At 58.5% G+C, this 18,670-nt stretch overlaps 1 protein-coding gene across 1 annotated transcript; it reads right to left on the bottom strand.

Moving 5' to 3' along the window:
- Positions 1 to 955: 955 nt before the first annotated feature.
- LOC109284080 (zinc finger protein 135-like) lies at positions 956 to 13,723 on the bottom strand. Its single transcript, XM_059725465.1, has 7 exons — positions 13,422 to 13,723; positions 11,297 to 11,924; positions 10,987 to 11,197; positions 9,347 to 9,519; positions 7,357 to 7,483; positions 6,112 to 6,228; positions 956 to 3,350 (listed from the first exon to the last, which is right to left on the bottom strand). The coding sequence occupies exons 2-7, from the start codon at positions 11,657 to 11,659 to the stop codon at positions 1,534 to 1,536; spliced, it is 2,808 nt and encodes a 935-aa protein (XP_059581448.1). The 5' UTR covers positions 11,660 to 11,924; positions 13,422 to 13,723; the 3' UTR covers positions 956 to 1,533.
- Between the last annotated feature and the right edge of the window lie 4,947 nt (positions 13,724 to 18,670).

The following is an 18,670-nucleotide window of genomic DNA, read 5'->3' as shown; positions in this document are numbered from 1 at the left end:
GTGCAAACAAGGGGGTCCAGTCCCAGGTAAGTGTGGACCCGCCTGTAGGTATACCTCACACATACCCCAGGTGGAGTTGTACCCCCCCAGTGATGATGCCCCCTGCAGGGCAATGAGGTATCACCCCTACCTACCCTGCCTCCCTTCACACATGCCCCAGGTGAACGCAGATCCCACATGGGACAGACACCAGCGTCTGCGTTAGGTGAGTGCAGAACCCCCCCCCCCCCCCAACCCCATCTGGTGCCCCCGACCTGCAGGGCATGGACAGTAATGCCCCCAGCTCCAACCCTGCCCCTGATTCTGCAGGGGCTGGGTGCTGCAACCCACCAACCCCAAGAGGGGACAAACACAGCCTGATTCCCCCATGGTTGGCTGGACACCCTGTGCCCAGTGCCCCACCCCAGGCCCAGCACAGACCACCTGTCCTGACCCTGATACCTGCCCCAGCACTGCATGTTGGGGGATACTGGCAGGGGTGCTGGCAGCGGTGTGGAGAACCTGCTCTCCCAAGGGGGGAGACACCCCCCTTGGAGCCAGCACCATACACAGACTGCCCCCACTCCCCCAGTCCCCTCCGTGGGGCAGATGGGTGGCTGTGGTGGGTGAGGGCAGGAACAGGGCAGACGGGGCTGGCTTGGGGCACCTGTTGAGCCAGTTGCCAGTCGCTCGCCCAGGGTTGCTCACCCTGTGGCTCTAGCTCACCCAGCTCTGGGTCCTGCTGTGGGAAGAGGGCAGAAGTGGGTGGGAGCAGCTAGTCAGGCAGCAGCAGGGTGGGTAGATCAGACCACCTCCTGCTCCCAAGGCTTAGCAACAACCTCTGCATTGTGGTGAATCATTCAGAAAGGGAAGGGGCTGGAAGGCACAGAGAGATCTGCCCTGGAAAGCGTTGTGGGCCCTGGTCTGTTCACATTGCACAACTCGGGAGAGGACATAGAGATCAACCACAGAGGTGCCATGTCCAGTTCTGGGGGTTTAGTAGCAGGGAATGCATGAGAGAAAATACAACAAAGGGGAGGAGGTCAGGGGGGCAGCACGCCCCCCCTTACGCTTCAACAGCCATAAATGCATTCCTCCCTGCAACTCAGGGGCTCATCTACCAGAACCCCTCGACAAGGAGGAAGGAGAAAGCTGGGAGGAAGCCACAGAAAGTCCCCAGGTGTCATCTGAAGTCAGCCATCTAGGAAAAGGCACCCTGGCGTGAAGGCACGTCTTCCCCTGGGAATACTGTTAGAGAATGATGGGGAATGCACAGGCTCCAAGGCTGATGCAAAGATCATCTCCTCCTCGTCTCCTCCCCCCACATCGGGGTTGACTTCAGCCTGAGGTGTTTCCTCTTAGCCCAACCCCCCGCCACAACCATACCTTGGGGGCCAGCGTCTGGGCTCTGGACTCCCACTGTACCCTACAAGGGACAAAGCCTGGGGGAACTCTTTCTGCAGGCCACCAGCATGAGGGTGCTTGTGTGAATGCACCACTGGTGGGTGCTGAGCAGGCAGACATCTCCAAGCCCTTCCTGCACTGCTGGCAGAATTAGGGATGCTTCTGGGTGTGGATGTGCTGATACTTGGACAGGTGGGAGAGATGGGTGAAGCTTTTCCAATACTCAGAGCACCGATGTAGCTTCTCCCCTTTGTGCATGCGCTGGTGCCGGGCCAGGCTGGAGACGATGCTGAAACTCTTCCCACACTCAGAGCATTGATACGGCTTCTCCTTTGTGTGGATGAGCTGGTGCCGGGAGAGGTGTGAGGATTGGGTGAAGCACTTCCCACACACGGAGCAGAGATATGGCTTCTCCCTTGTGTGGATGCGCTGGTGCTGGGCCAGGTTGGAGGAGCAAGTGAAGCTCCTCCCACACTCAGAGCACTGATATGGCTTCTCCCCTGTGTGGACACGCTGGTGCCGGGCCAGGCTGGAGAGAAAGCTGAAACTCTTCCCACACTCAGAACATTGATGTGGCTTCTCCCCTGTATGGATGCACTGGTGCTGCGCCAGGTGGGAGGATCGAGTGAAGCTCTTCCCACACTCACAGCATTGATGTGTCTTCTCCCCTGTGTGAATGCGCTGGTGCTTGGCCAGGGAGGAAGATTGAGAGAAGCTCTTCCCACACTCAGAGCACTGATATGGCTTCTCCCCTTTGTGCATGCGCTTGTGCCGTGTCAGGCTGGAGACGATGCTGAAAGTCTTCCCACACTCAGAGCACTGATGTGGTTTCTCCCCTGTGTGGACATGCAGGTGCAGGGCCAGGTAGGAGGATTGGGTGAAGCTCTTCCCACACTCAGAGCACTGATATGGCTTCTCCCCTGTGTGGATACGCTGATGCCGGGTCAGGGAGGAGGACCGGGTGAAGCTCTTCCCACACACAGAACAATGATGTGGCTTCTCTCCTGTGTGGACAACCTGGTGTTGGGCCAGCTTGGAAGAGGAGATGAAGTTCTTCCCACACACAGAGCAATGATGTGACTTCTCCCGTGTGTGCATGCACCTGTGCCTGGCCAGGCTGGAGGGCTGCCTGAAGCTCTTCCCACAGTTTGTGCAGTAGTGTGGCTGCTGCCTCCTCCGCACACACCGGTGTTGGGACAGGGCTTGCCAGCTGATGAAGTTCTTCCTGCACTCTTTGCATTGGTGTGTCTTCCTCTCCAAGTGCACGCGCCGGTGCTGAACCAGGGAGAAGAAATGGGTGAAGGTCTTACCACATGTGACACAGCGGTACTGACGCTTCTTCCTGTGCACATCCTGGGTTTTGAGCAGCTCCAAGCTGTGCACAAAGCTCTTCCCCCTTTTGGTGAAGCAGTGGGGGAGCTGTTCAGAATGGATCTGGTGGTGAGCAGCCAGGGTCGAGAGGCAGGTGAAGCTCTTCCCACACGTGAAGCATACATGGGGCTTCTCCCCAGCGTGCCTTATCTTGTGCAGAGCCAGGCGCGAGGGGCAGCTAAAACTTTTCCTGCACTCAGGGCAGGAGTGGGCTCTCCCCCTGGGCTTGGCAGTGAGCTCCTGCTTCCCTCTGAGGCCCCCCACACTGCCTTGCCTATCATGCAGTGTCTCTCTCCAGTGCACCTTTACTTTCTGCCTCTTCAGGTGTCTCAGCATGACATATTCATCCCTGGATCTTGGGCTGTTTCGGGCTTGTTTCCCTTCTTCACTCCAATGCCCAACTAGAGATGGGACTGCGGTCACTGCTACATTCTCCTGCTTTGGGGGCATCCTATGACCCTTGTGCCATTGGTCCTTCACTGGCCTCAGGGAATCCACGTCACCCATACTCCCCAGGGAAGCCCATGCTGGCTCCAGCTTTCCAGGCCCTTCCTCAGAAGCCTGCTCCTCAGTTCTGCTCAGCAACCAGGCATGTCCTGCATGGGAGGAAGAAACACCAGATTAGTCCCTGCCCTGCTGCCAAGGGGCAAGCACTGCAATTCCCTGTGGTGGGATGGGCCTCAGAGCAGGGCAGGACTTGGCACTTGTGTTTCCTCAAGAAAACTAGGTCTTTCGGCCACAGGCCCAAATGCTGCGGGTGAGGAAGTGCCAGGTCCCTGTGCCAGTCTCATCTTCCCTACTCGGTGGAGTTAGGAGTCAGACTCTCAAGGTTTCTGGCCTAGCTCTCAGCCCCATCACCTCAGGCCTTGCTCCAAAATACACGTGGGACATTTGCATTTTGACTGTACCTGAATAGGTTCATGTTTTAACAGGCTGAGGATGAGACCAGAGGGATCTGCTCAAAGGAAAAATGAGGCTCTCAAAGGGCTGCTGTATCCCACAGCACTGGTGGGTTCATGGGGGGATGGTGCTGAGCCCTCCACCTGACTGGGCTGACGCGCTCCACATGCCCCAGTGCTTTGGTGAGACCCATCTGCAATGCTTGCCCTTGATCTCTGGCAGTCCTGAAAGCAGCATCTGGTACAAGGGTGAACAGCCTCGGGGTGCATGTCCAGCACTTGTCACCAGTCAGGAGTGTGTGCTGAGCACTGCCTTACACTGCTTGGTAGCAAAACCCATCACGTTTCATGCATTATCCCTCCAAGAAATGTTCTGGGAGTGGAGGATTGAGAGCAGTGATCTGCTTCCTACCTGTTTCAGGGGCAATGTCTGGTGCAGGGAATGAGTCCATGGAACTTTCCTCTGCTAATGAATCCCAGGCAGCCTCCACATCATAGACAGCTGCACTGGGACAAAGGCCTTGGCACGAACCTGCACACGGACTCTGGGCTGAGCCTCAGGCTTCGTGACACTCGGGGCCCCAGAGAGGAAATGGCACAGGGGAGATTCTGGTGCAAACAGTGTGGGGTTCACTTCCCCCCACAACATGAAATCTTCTGAATCCCACCCATTCCACTGACCCACTTCATGCAGCCTCAGCCCAGGGTTACACACATCCAGTGTTCCAGGTCAACCGGACCAGGAGACACCAGGGACAGCCCCAGCCTCTCTCTTGTCCAACAAGAATGGCTGGGGGTGAAAAAGCCCAGAAGTGAGAGACTGTGCCCATGAGGGGTGAAGATAACCAGGGCAGAAGAGCCTAAAAATTAGTCCTGGGTAAGGCCTGAAATCTATACTGTCCTGGGACTGGTTAGTGCGGTGGAGCTACTCGTGGCAGGGCAGTCTCTACACAACACCACATTGCCACCTCTGAGAAAGGCGAGCGCAGAGCGCCTGAAAACCTTGGCTCCCACTGCCTCGTGGGCTACTCTTGGCTGGGAAAAGGATAGGGGGAGCCTGCCCCAACAGAAAACCCCTGGTGAAAGCCAAGGAGGGAAAGTGTGTGGCAGGGTACACCTGGCAGCAGCTGTCACTTGAAGTAGAAAAGACTGCTAAAAAAGCAGCCTCTGAAGTTGCAAAGAGGGGAACCTGTGAAGGAGCTCCAGCAGTGCCAGGGCTAGGACCAAGCCAGCCATAGTGTCAGAAGTGATCCCATGACATGAACTAACTTAAAGAGGGTTAAGCCCTTCCCTTTTTTGTCTTTGTGTTTTCCAGGATGTGAACCAGCAGTGAATCCTCAAGAAGTTCCTCTGGTACAAAGAAGAGTTGAGCTTCACTGCGTGCTGCATAGTCATTGTCTTGCTTGCACGGCTGTATTTGTGTACCGTTATTGCTGTAAGTGGCTGTGGTGTTAACTATGCTAGACAAGGAAATGTAAGCACAACTTCTGGAAGGGTTCTGGAATATCTGCAAAATGGCTACAGAAAATGGTACATCCCTGGAGCACGGCCTCCTGGGCCTCAAACGTATCAGTCACGCCAAAGATCGAGAAGGGTGGATTGACCATTTGTTTTTATTGTCATCCTTTTGTTGGTTTCCTTTTGACCCTTAGCATCTCTCCAGCATCTTGCAGGGCAGAGGGGCGCTGGGAGTGCTCCAGTAGTACCAAGCAATCCATTTGAAACAACAGGAAACATTGCCCTTTATACAGAAGGGGCACGATTCCCGAGAACATGTCTGGTCCCCAAAAACCCTGATCATGGGATGTTTTTCTGATCTAGAAAGCCATCTTAAATATTAAAGAATACTATCATTTGAGTACTGGAAGAAATTAAAAGACTTACCCATAATTATCGCTGGTGAAAAACTGTTCGGCTGGTAAGGAACTTGGGGATTAGGCAATTTGGCATGAGAAAGTTATTGAAGTTGTGAACAAACAAAGGAAGAGGGTGTTGTGTGCATGCTCTTACTCTGGGGAGTTGGGGGGCAGTCGTACAATTTGTACTTGAACAGCGGAAAAGCCAGAAACAAACATCTCCCACACCCAGCGGAGGACTCGAGGCCGGCACCACCAAACACCACTGCCGTAATGTCTAATGGAGCCACTTGTCAGGTTGTATTACAGGGATGAAACTTGCAATAATTACTATTAAGGTTTACTTGATATTAAATCAACAAGGGGCCATGTCAAACACTGGGGGTCTTTGGCAAAAACAATCCTGTTGGCAACAGTTTCCACAGTTTGAATTTCAGGGGGTGGAACAACACCCGTCTGCACACATGACAGCATAAGCTATTTGAGGTCAGCACCCTGAAATGGCAGCACAGGGCAGGTCTGCAGTTTCCAGGCTCTCTTTCACCCTGGGCATGGAGCATTTGTGAGAGGGTAGTCGGGTGGAGGGGACAGCCACAACTCACCTGGCAGCACGTCCTCTGACTTCCGCATTTCCCCACGGTCCTCATCATCACAGAACCAGAGCTCCACCTGTCCTCGCTGGATGCGGCAGATCAAGTCAGGGGCAGGGCCTCGATACCCTGTTTGGGCAGTGGTTAGAGAGAGTTTATCCACTGGTACTGGATGCAGAATAAGCAACTGAAATTTGGGGAATGGAGCCAATGAACTCAAGGATTAGACTAAGGACTTGAAGGACAAGGGAAGATGGACATTTAGGATGAAAGGGAAGGCATAGCAGGGGGAAGAGGATGGTCCTTTTCATCCAGGTAGTGGACATATGGTCATAGGAAAGCAAACACCAGTGCAATTCCAGGCCAATAAGTGGAAATGAGTTTGGACTAGGAAGTGTCTCCTGCCCCAGCTGCCCCCAGCCCCCACGGCCCTCTGTGCACTACCGCTTTGCCCCACCCCCACCTCGAGCTAGAAGAGCGGGACAGGCTGCAACTAGATCTAGACAGGTTACAGGGGTGGGTGGATGAGAACAGGATGGGATTCAACACTGACAAATGCAAGGCACTGCATGTATGGAGGAAGAACCAGCAGCATACCTACAGGCTGGGAACTCCCTTCTCATCAGTGCAGAGGCAGAAAAGGATCTTGGAGTCATTGTTGATGCCAAAATGAACGTAAGCCACCAATGTTGGGACACGGTCAGGGAGGCTAACCGCACCTTGTCATGCATCCACAGATGCATCTCAAGCAGGTCCGAGGAGGTGACCGTCCCCCTCTATGCAACACTGGTCAGGCCGCAGGTGGAGTACTGCGTCCAGTTCTGGTCGCCGCACTTCAGGAGGGATGTGGAGGACATGGAGAGGGTCCAGAGGAGGCCACCTGCATGATCAGGGGCCAGCCAGACAGGCCGTACGAGGAGAGGCGACAGGACCTGAACCTGTTCAGCCTCCACAAGAGAAGGCTGAGGGGGGATCTGGTGGCTGTCTAAGAACTGGACAAGGGGGACCAGCAGGTATTGGGGGAGTCCCTGTTCCCCCGAGCACTACCAGGGGTGACAAGGAACAACAGCCATAAGCTGACTGAGAGTAGATTCAGACTAGACATCAGGAGATACTTCTTCACTGCTCATGGCAGGGGGTCGGACTTGATCATCTGCTTAGGTGCCTTCCGACCCAACCAACTATGAAACTATGAAGATGACAACAACACTGCAAAGCTCACATGGCTCGAGGGCGAAGCACGAACCAGAGCTTTACCCAGGGAAACGAGGGCTTGGTAGTTCCTCAGCATCTGGTCCCGGTAAAGCCCCTTGTCTTCCTCTTCCAGCAGCTCCCACTCCTCCCGTATGAAATACACTGCCACATCCTCAAACACCTCCCGGAGCTGCAGGCACAAGCGTTACAGCATCAGTGTCTCCTGCCCCGCTGCCCCCAACCCCCACGGCCCTGTCTGCACTCACTCTGCACTACAGCCCTTTGCACGCTTAGACAGGACAGACAGGGGTACGCTACTCAGCTGACACGTGACATGCAGGATCCTGGTTTTGTCTGTTTGAAAACTGCAAGTTCTCTCATAAAAGAAAAAAAATTGCTCCCAACCCATAGTCCCCCAGCCCTGCTGGTGCCCCACACTCCTCCCACAGCCCCCTGGCCCTGCTGGGGACTCGTTCCCTATGTACAGCCCTGCTGGCACTACTGGTCCCCTCAGTCCTCACCCACAGCACTCTGCCCAGCCCAGCCCTGCCTGCTCCGTGGCACCCTGGCCATGGCTGCAGCCTGAGGGAGGTGCTGACTAGTGCAGCACAGCCCATGGGGTGGTAGGGAGGGCTGCCAGCTGCGGGCTCAGGCTCCCGGTCCTGCTGCCTGCCTCCTGAGGCCTCCATGGCAGGGAGCAGGACGCGGCATGGCAGGACAGAGCAGGGTGGGACAGCTTGGTGGTGGTGCCATGAGCCGAGTGCCACCATGGCGAGGCACCCTTGTCCACAGCGGGGGTTGTGGCGCAGACTTGTGCTTCCCGCTGCTGCTGCGTGGGCAGGGGGTGACTCACCATGGCGGTGCTTGGATCGCAGCAGCAGCATCGAACTTCCCTGCCTGTCCCAACCAAGCCCTCGCCAGCCAGGACACACCATTAATGACCTCCACCTCCTCCTGGCAAAGGAGGGCCAATTCAGTGTTCTATGGGGCACGGACACGGACACGGACATGTCCTGGCTATCACGCAGCCCCCAAACCTCAAAGAGCCTCTCTCAAGCAACAAGCTACCTAACTCCCATTCTCACCGAGGCACCAGGCTTTGCAACGGAGCCTGATACAAACACTGCTCTCTCCTCGATGCACACCACATCATCACTGAGCCACACAACATGGATCATAGCATCTGAGCATCAATCACATTGACCCCTACTCTTCGCTCTTGGTTTTTCACAGCTTTCTAAGGAAGAAGCAAAGGAAGAAGCTCACCTCCATGGTCCAGGAAGAAGCAAAGGCCTGTGGCAGGACACTTTCACCTCCCTGGACTTCCCAGTGCTGACCTCAGAGCAGCTGTCCTTAGACCAAACACTTCAGCACAAACCTGAACATGGAGTTGTGCAACCAGAAATCATCTGCAGGCTGGGTTGTGTTACGCACGGTCCACACAGGGACTGTGCAGTCTTCTCCGATTAACTGAATTAGCTGCTGTGTCCCCTTTGTGTGGAGGGGTCTCTACTTACACCCCCTCTCCCAGAACTGTCCCCCTTCCCACCACGTTGCCCCCCTGCACTTGGTATTCAGAAGACTCTCTTTATTTAATAGTTGGTCTGTGCATATCCTTCAATTCCAACTTTTTAAATGACTGTGGAATCGAAAAAGCCTGTGCTGTGCCTCTGATACAGGTCGTTTGTTAGCTGCAAATCCATCCTGGCTTCTGCCTCCCCTCACACTAACATGGATAATCAGCAGCCAGGTGTGCTGCTCACTCCTGCCAAACTGATGGGGTGGGGGGACCCTGCTGGCATCGACTGCAGAGACCCTCTGTGCTCCCCAGTCCTAGGCAGGTGGGAGAGGACTTGCTGGGCTCAGCTGTAGAGACCACTGCCCCGGGCTCCCTGGTGCTGGCTGGCTGGACTCTGACCAGGCCTTCCCGTGCCAGCACCCCTGCTCACTCTTCTGGTCTCTGCTCCCCAAACTCTTGACAGCACCCCTGGCTCCTCCTGGGCTCTGCCCCAGCTGCACTCCCACCCCCACCGCCAGCTGGTGCCCTGCTCACCTCCATGCTCTGCCCCTGCTTCGCCGGCCTGCCCTGTCCCTCCTGCAGCTGGCCGGGCCCAGACATCAGGGAGCCGTTCTGTCCCCGTGTTCCTGGGGAGGGTCTCTGCAGCTCCAGCTTTACAAGCCCTTCCTCGGGAGGCTGCTGATCCGCTCTGTTCAGGGCATTGGCACCTGCGGGTGGAAGAGAGTGCACAGGTGAGCCCTGGGGTGGTGGCAGGGGAAAGCCCTGCTCATCTCCTGGACTGGCCTGGGGTGAAGGGAGCTGGAGGCTGTAGTGGGTGGAAGAGTGGGAAGAAGGGAGACTCATCGTCTCACTGGCAAGAGGCTGGAGACGATCCCCTAGAACTGCCCCAGCGCCGGTGGTGATCACGGCACCGTGACATCGCTCTCTGGGAAAGGATCTGGAGGGATGCTGGTGTTGGGTAATGTCCACATGTTGGGGTGGGAAATCCAGGGTCAGTCTACTCCAGGACATGTGAAATGCTCCCAGGGGCACCGGGAGAACAAGAGCCACAGACCTGCTGGAGCACGGACCCATCAAACTGTTCTGGCAGAGAGATTTCTGCACTGGGGGACGGCGCCTCCTGCCACTGGAAAGGGGAGACCCACCGCTCCTCACCTCGCCTGGGGAAGGGCCTGGTCCGGGGCACCCACCTGGGGACCCTCCACGTGCTGACAGCTCCCAGGCCTCCCCTGTCCCAGGGATCCACAGCAGGATGGAGGTCTGGGTAACATCCCAGGAATGACAAGGAATAATGGTCACAAACTGGCAGAGGGCAGATTCAGACTAGACATCAGGAGGCGCTACTTCACAGTCAGGACAGCTAGGATCTGGAACCAACTTCCAAGAGAAGTGGTGCTGGCTCCTACCCTGGGGGTCTTTAAGAGGAGGCTGGATGAACACCTCTCTGGGGTCTTTTGATGCCAGTACTCTTTCCTTCCATGGCAGGGGGTCGGACGTGATGATCTGTCAAAGTCCCTTCCGACCCAACCAACTATGAAAATAGGAAACTGCACCTGGCCCAGCCAGAGGCCACTGGGATCTCTCATTTCCACATCACCTGCACCAGCCTCTTATTGACTGATATAATTACAACACTGATTGTTAGAACAGCAATTAGATCAGTGGTTGTGACCATGGCAGCACGGCAAGAGCCAGTCACTTAAAGCATCTTTCTGAGAGCCGCGGCGCAGGCAGTGAGAAAGATCCTGGGCCTCGGACCACCCACAGGGACCAGAGCCCTGTCCCACCCCAGCCACACAGGTACAAACCTTGCGGCCCTGTCCCGGGCAGGGGCAGGCTTTGGAGCTGCTCACCCCAACCGCAGGACAGCCACTCAGGCTCCTAACTGCACGCCAGGACTTCATCCCGCACCTCACCTGCCCCTGGCTCCTTGGACTCGTTCAAGAGCCACCGGCTACTGCCCGCTCTGCTCCGCTCGCTGTCCCCCCGTGCAGCGCTTGTTTGGAGCCTGCGACGCCACTCCCAGCCCTGTTTTCTACTTAGTTGTCCCCCAAACTCAACTGACCTAAACCCCGTCCCCAACGCTAATAATGGCGGGGGGTGTGGGGAGGTAACTGCTACTCTTTGGGTGTTGACCCATATTAAACTTGTACATCAAAAAGGCAGGTAAGGACCTGGCTCCGAGCTGTTCGGGGGCTCCTCTTTGGCGACATGAGACAGCTCGACCTCGGGCCCTGGGGTTTCCCGCTCTCCTGCCTCCTCCAGAGGCCTGTCCTCACCACGGGCCTTCAGCTGCTGCCCCCAGGAATCACCAGGGTCCAGCAGGGCCCCTGGGGGCTGCATCTGGACTGAGGACCCCTCCTCAACCTTCACACGCACGGTGACCTGAGGATGAGACATATGTGTCACTGGGGAGCTGGGATCTGGGGGGGAACATCCCCCAGACACGTCGAGGTGCAGATGGCACCAAACAAACGCTCTCACCTGGAGCTTCTCGTCCTCCGCCTGCCCCAGCTGAAACCCCTCGGCCAGGGCCACGGCCTGGGCACACGTCTCCACGCGGCACCCGCACACCCAGCTCTGCATCTCCGGGGGCAGGATGGCCAGGAACTGCTCCAGCACCACCAGCTCCAGCATCTGCTCCTTGCTGCGGCACTGGGGCTCCAGCCAGCGCCGGCACAGCTCCCACAGGCAGCTGCAAATCTTCCCTGGGCCCTCGGCTTCCCGGTAGCGCAGGCCACGGAAGAGCTGGCGCCAGGGCTCTGGGGTGGGGAGCTCATCCCGCGGTGCCAACTGTGGGGTCGTGGAGGGCAGCTCGGCCTCGCAAGGGGGCTGCATGGCCTGCATCGCGTCCTGCCCCCACAGCTGTCGGTGCTGGACCAGCTCTGGTCTGGACGACACGGGGGACTTCTGCACCCTCAGCCCCCCCTGCACACCTCCTGGGTCCTGCTCCTCCACCTCCCGTCATGAAGGGAAGGCCCACAGCTGCCACGGGCCCCAGCACAGCAGCCACGTCTCCCAAGGAGGGATCTCACTGCCCGGGGGCCTGGGCTCTCGCTCTCTGTATACTCATGTACGGCTCCTGTTGGCAGTGTCTGGTCTCCAGGAACAGCTGTGAGAAAGGAGACAGCAGAAATCCGACCATGGATCAGAGACGCAGGACAGTAACCCTGCTCCAGACCGAGGTCTGCCCAGCCCTGATGTTCCCGAGCACCCCTTCTCGTAGCCATGTCGGAGCCGTCCTTCCTTCCCCTCCAGCCCCAGCGCAGGATGCGGGCACCGGGCCGGCTGGAGAAATGGGGCACCCACAGCTCTCCACCCTTCCCGGCCCATCGGCTGTTCCCTCCTGCCCCCGCCCTGCAGTTAGTGTCAGCCCTGCTCCCTGATTGGGTGGGACAGCGCCAAAATAGGAACTTCAAATCCCGGTCCAGGGCTGCATGACACAGGACAGCGTTTGTCCCAGATTCACAGTGTCTAGAGGGACGGGAACCCATGCTTTCCCTTGGCAGGGTGCAGCGTGCAGGTGTGCAAGGGGCTGGTGGGAGCGGGACGCAGGGGCACCAGGGCACTCGCACGCCCGCACACAGGCACCCTGCCGTGAATACAGTGGAAAAGGCTGGAGAGCAGCTCCCTGCAGGGACGCGTGTGGGGGCGGCGGGGAGCGGGAGAGGTGTTGGGGGCGGAGTGGGGTGCATGGAGGCCCCAGGGGGAGGGAGCAGTGAGGCGGGGGCGAGGGAGCGCCGGGCAGGTCCGGGGGGGTGCGCATTTGCCAGCCCGGATCTCAGCGGGTGGGGAGGCGGGTGCGCCCTGCGAGGCCCCAACTTCCCCGCCTCCCGTGACGCCTCAGCGCTGCTCCCGCCGGCCGGGCCGGGCCGGGCCGGGCCGGGAGCAGCGGGATCCCGCACCCGGGCTCGGCGGGGCAGGAGAAGGAAGAGGGACGGGGCGGGAGAAACCCGCCGCAGCACGTCCCGCTCGGGACAGGACAGGACAACCCCGCGCCCGGGCACTGCGGAGGAAGCCCGCGTCGGAGGGGAGTTCCACTAGCCCGCAGCAGACGCTACTTCCCGGGGACGGGTCGGGGTCGCAGGGGGGCTCCTGGCCCTTCCCCGCCTGCTTTGCAAGCCCTGCCCGCCGCGATTGGAGGAGGCAGCAGCCCGTTGGGCCCGTCCCCCCACCAACCCCGTAGAGACCTGCTTCAGCTCCGCATATACAAATCTCATGTAAATGAGACCCACGGACGGCGTTGCCCCCTGCCCAGCGCAGCCCGCCCCCCCCCCCCCCCCGCGCTGTCGCGGTGCGGGGCGCAGACACACGTGACAGCCCACGGCACAGAGGAACAGGCTCCTCTTGCCTTGGGGCGCTGCCCAGGAGCCCGGGGTGACCTGCCTGCTCCTCAGCGCCTCTGGGTCCAAGTCCTGTGCTGCCCTGAGACCGCGCACATTCATCACTGCGGTGGGGACAAAAAATGAAAACCCCCAGGCAATTAGTTTACACCGGAGGGGGCCAGCTTTCCACTACGCGGGTAGCCAGGTAACGTGCACCGGAGCAGAACAACCCCACCCGGGACGGGACGGAAAGCCAGGAGTCAGAGCCCAACACCCCTCCTTACCGTTTCCAGGGAGGGGTAACACGGGAGTGAGCGTGCAGGCTGTCAGCCCTGGCCTGGGAGAGCCGCCGTCCTGCCACACAAACGTTGACTGCCCGGGCACAGCCGCGTCTAGCTGGTGGGGGAGACAACCCGACCCTTTTAGGTTTCTCTGACTATGCTTTCTTGAGACGTGCTTTCCTGGAATGCGTTGGGTGTGCCAGGCGGTTGGATCCAGTTTTTATCATCAAGGCTGAACCCTGAGCAAAAACCGTTAGGTCAGCTAATCTTGCAGCTACAGCTTTGCCTTTGGGGCCCAGGCAGCTCCACAAACAGTGAGTGTTATTACTTTGGTTAAACTTATGGCAAACAAGTTACATTTGTGGTTTATGAACTTACAAGCTTTATATTAGGCAAAAATTCCAAATGCCTCCAAGAAGCACATATTTATTGCTTGTTAATCTCTTTGGTTCTGGCTGTCACAAGGCTTGTGAGCAACAGGAGTGGTGCAGTGGCTAGGGGAAGCCCTCTCCTCCTTCCCTCCATGGACTGGACTTGTTTCTGCTCCGAGGTCCATTCCTGCTCTGTGCTCTCCCTCCAAGTCCTTCGTGACCCCCTCTGGCCTCTGGGACATTATCTCTGTGGGCTTCCTTGCCCCTTCCTTGGCCAGTGTGAGCAGTGTCTGGTTGTGCACAATTCATTGCAGTCTCAGTCACAAGCTCAAATGTGTGTGTGCCTAGGAGGAATCCCAGCATGTCTCACCCCTGGAGCTCAGAGGACAGGACACCTTGGGGATGGGAAGAGACAAGGGTGTTTTAACAGTGAACTGCCCTGCGCAGGGCTTCAGACTGCCGCTGGGCAGACAATGCCAATGACCCATATCCAGTGTGCAGAATTTTGCAAATGCCTTCTCAGTTTGAAAAGTGGAATATAAATGAAATGAATGAGTGAGGAGGATGTGACAAGGCCACACAGGGAGTCACCCTGAGGGTGGAGATTGCTGGTCTGAAACTTTCCTTTTCAAACTTCTTCAATCCCAGCTGCTTCTGTCCCAGGGCCCACACACAGGAATGCCTGCCATAGACATGGGACTATGTGAGGTCCCAGCAGGAAGAGTCTGGGAGGGAGGAGACAAGGTTTGGATGATTTGGCCTGAGACCCGAACATTTCAAAACTTAATAGTAAAAGTGCCCTTCCCCCACTTCTCCTCAGCTTTGGGTCAGGATCAGTGGTGCTGAGCTTCCCCTCCTCCAAAGGCACGTGGAGCTGCTGGAGAGATCAGCTAATGTCTGTGTGCGTGTGTCTACCCCTGCAGTTAATGCACACAAATAAATTCGGGCTTATTGCTCCAGAGTCTTTTGCTCCTGGGCATGCCATTTGAACGTGAGCCCTGGAGCAACAACTCCGAGGAATATTGCTCTGGACTTTCTACATGCACAGAACATCCAGCTGCTCTGACGGGATTGCAGTGCGCTGCAGAGGGGTGGCTGGGGCACAGGCTAGCTGGCAGCTGGCCGCAGCAGTGTGTTGTTACACATGAAAAAAACTCTGGAGCGGACTGGCACTTGCCTGCTCCAGAGTTGATTCATTTTGTGTGCCCTAATAGGGGCGCACGTGTAGATGCAAAGACGTTTCCTGCAGAAGTAGTCAAGCAGCTCTGCAGTAAACATTGTATGTAGATACGCCCTGTGGGGAGAAAACTGGGCCCTTTATGGCCCCCTCCCAGAGGGGCAGAGGGCTGTGTCTGGGAGGGGGCTCTGAGGGCAGGTCTCTGGTGCCCGAGGGGCAGGAGGCTTTCCCCCCTTGCTCCCACCTCCACCTAGGCCCCTGGGATCTGCCCCAGTGGTGACAGGACAAACAGATCCACCAAACCCCTGCCCCAACCAGGGCTGCAGATGAGGGGCTCCTTTCCAGCCTGGAAGATGCAAGACACCTGTGGACATGAATGATTTTCCAAATCTCCCCTAAGGCCCAAGGGAAAACTGTCTCAGAGCCCAGGGGGCAGTTAGCTGTTGCCCTTCCCCTTGGGCAAGGGTGGGAGGGGCATGAAACACAGCCCTGTATGCGGGGGTAATGGTGATGCAGGGGAAATGTCTCCCACACCAGCTAGACGCGGCTGTGCCCGGGCAGCCAACGTCTGTGTGGCAGGATGGCCGCCCCCCCAGGGTCAGGGCTGACAACCTGCACTCTCACTCCTGTGTTACCCCTCCATGGACACGGTTAGGAGGGTTGTTGGGCTCTGACTCAGGCCCTCTTGTCCCAGCCCAGATGAGGTTGCTCTGCTCTGGTGCACATTAGCTGGACCCCCTCCCCCCACCCCCAGGAAGTTGATTATTTATTTCTTTTGTCCCATCACAGCAATGAATATGGGCTCGAGGCCTGGAGGCTACAGCTTGTCCCAGTTGCAGAGGGGAGCATGAAGAGGATCCCTGCATGCAATCCATGGGCTGCCATCTCTATAGCTAGCAGCACCCAGGGGAACCTTACAGCCAGTGGACGTTCACCCTCCCCAGCAGGGCTGGCCTGGCTCCTGGTGCCAGCAGGCTGGAGTGAGAGCAGCCAGTGGGAGCCCGGCTCTGCACTCCAGCCCTCTGGAGACCTGGCAGGGAACCTCAGCAGAGCTGGCACAGGGCTCCCTCCCCACCCCATATCTCCCCACCCCATACCCCCCATCCCTGGATGCAGTGTGGCTGGACCAGGGGCCCAGAGCCCTTGCGCAGTCAGTGCAGCAGTGAAGTCCCTCCCAGGGAGTGGGAGCTTTGGTGCCAAACCAGGGGGGAGGACCAGGGGAAGCTCTTCCCACACCTAGAGCCGCTATGCAGGTTCTCCCTCAGGAGTCGGCACCGGTGCTGGGCCAGATGACTTTGCCACACAAAGCTCTTCCCACCGCAGTGCAGACACAAGGTCCCACCCCCGCATGGGTCTCATTCATGGTGGCAGGGGGCTGGGGAAAGACAAGCTCTTCCTGCCATCACTGCCAGGGACAACTTCTCCCCAGTCTGAGCTCTCTCGTGCAAGCATGGGTGTGCCACATGTCCACAGAACTGCCCACTCTCTCTCCAGGCACCTGGGGGAGCTCGGTGCCTCTGCCCTAGTTCCCATCTAACCGTGCACTGGACATGGTCCCTAGCTCGCGGCCACATTCCCCCTCCACTGCTGGCACCTGCCCTGCCTCTTCTGCTATCAGCCCCACTTGGGCCTGGGGCAAACCCGCTTCCCTGATCTCCAGGGATGCAGGCCCTTCCTCTGGAGGCTGTTCCTCGACTCAGCTCAGCACCCCAGCACCTGCTGGGTGGGAGAGAGACCTGGGTGGTCCCTGTCCTGCAGGCAAAGGTGCTCTTCCCCTGGGCTAGGATGAGCCTCTGAGCAGGACTGGGCCTTGGCACCTGGGTACTCTGTGAGGTCCAGCAGTCCTGCTCCTAGGCATGCCAGCCCCAGGGGTGGAGGGCAGTGCAGCCTGCCATGCTAATGTCCCTTAGCCCATCAGCTTCCAGTCCATGTTTGCAGTGGTGCTTGAGCTCTGTCTGAGTGCGGCACATGCAACGTGCGTGCTGGGGAAGGAGCTGCATGACTCCGTGCTCCAGAGTGAAGGGTTCAGACCAGCCAAGAGGCAGGTTTTCTAAGGCCTCATCTGTACAGCTGCATGGACAGGGCCCGAGGAAGGTGGTACGAGCATCTCCTCACCCACCTGAGGTTGGCGCTGTGCTCCAGGCTCAGGAGCTCACCAGCGAGGCTGCCTGGGACGAGTCCCCTCACGCCCAATCCTGAGCTCTCCGTCTGGGCAGTCCTAAGAGCAGCTGCTAGAGATGAGCACGAAGCCATCTTGCTGGTCCAGTCGTGCTCTGGGCTCTTTCACCACACTTTGACAGGTGTGTGGGGGTCGCTCAGGACTCTCCAGGCACCTCACACTTGGGCTCTGCCTCGCGCTGGGGGCTGGGGCTGTGACTCTCACTGCCCCATGGAGGGAGAAGGAGAGTTTTCCTGGCTGGGACCCCGAGATAGAGCCCCTGGCAGGAGAGGCCGGCGCTCGCATGGAGCAGGTGCCCGCAGACAGGCCTGAGCCCCAGGCACGTTGATACCGGGCAGTGGGCTCGCAGCTGTCCCCCCACATTGGGGGTGCTCAGTTTTATCGGCCTCATCCCGGGCACAGGCTTGCAAAGCAGGAGGGGAAGGGCCAGGAGCCCCCTTCCCTCACCTCGGGGACCGGCGTCTGCTCCGACCATGCAGCACCCCCTCCCCTCCCCGCGATCTTCCCCCGCAGTGCCCGGGGGCGGGGCTCCTCCCATCCGGTCCCGGGCAGGTTCCAGAAGTGCGGGGGAGGCGGGGGGGGGGGGGGGAGGAGCAGGACGTGCTGTGGCGGGGAGGCGGGTTTGTCCCGCCCCGTCCCTCCTCCTTCCCCCCGAGCCCGGGTGCGGGATCCCGCTGCGCCCGGCCCGGCCTGCGGGGGCAGCGCTGACGGGTAATGGGGGGAGCTGGGGTCCCACAGGGCTGGGGGGCGTGCCCCCCCCCACTCTCTCTCTCTGAGCAGAGATCTGGGCTAGCACATGCCCACCCCCGCCCGGGACCTGCCCGGCGCTCCCTCGTCCCTGCCTTTCCGCCCCACTCCTCCCCTCCCCCTGGGGTCTCCATCTACCCCACACCGCCCCCAACACCTCTTCCGTCCCCCCCCCCCCCGCGTACCTGCAGGGAGCTGCTCTCCAGCCTTTCCCGCTGTATTCACGGCCGGGTGCTTGTGTGCGGGCGTGCTTCCCACATCCACCCCTCACCAGCGTACTCAGGCCTTTGGAAAATCACCAGGTACCCGGAATGCAAAAATCGAAGACTTGGTTCAGAGATGATACCTTTTATTGCACTAAGTAAGAAATCTCACAAAAAGGTGTCTTTTCCAGCAAGCTTTTGGGCTCTCACGCCCTTCATCCAGCACAGGGAAAATTAAAGATGGTAACAACTCCGTGTAGGTAGGGAATAAACTTCCTTTTTGCACAGAGGGAATTGAGGATGAAAGTCCGGCCCCTCTGAGTCTATTCAAGTGTGCAAAAACGATGGGCCTCTGCCCTAGTTCCCATGTAACCGTGAACGGACATGGTCCCTGGCTCCGGGCCGCATCCCCCTGCGCTGCTGGCACCTGCCTGCCTCTTCTGCCGTCAGCCCCGCTCCCCTGGGCTCCAGGGCGCAGCCCCTTTCTCTGGAGCCTGTTCCCGGCTCGGCTCGGCCCGGCCCGGCCCGGCTCGGCTCACACCCGCAGCTGCTGGGCGCGGGGAGAGGGACAGCAC

This window comes from Alligator mississippiensis, chromosome 1 (assembly GCF_030867095.1).
Source record: "Alligator mississippiensis isolate rAllMis1 chromosome 1, rAllMis1, whole genome shotgun sequence".
NCBI classification, from domain to species: Eukaryota; Metazoa; Chordata; order Crocodylia; family Alligatoridae; genus Alligator; species Alligator mississippiensis.
The sequence above is the reverse complement of the archived record's forward strand: the minus strand, read 5'-3'. Positions and strand labels throughout refer to the sequence as shown.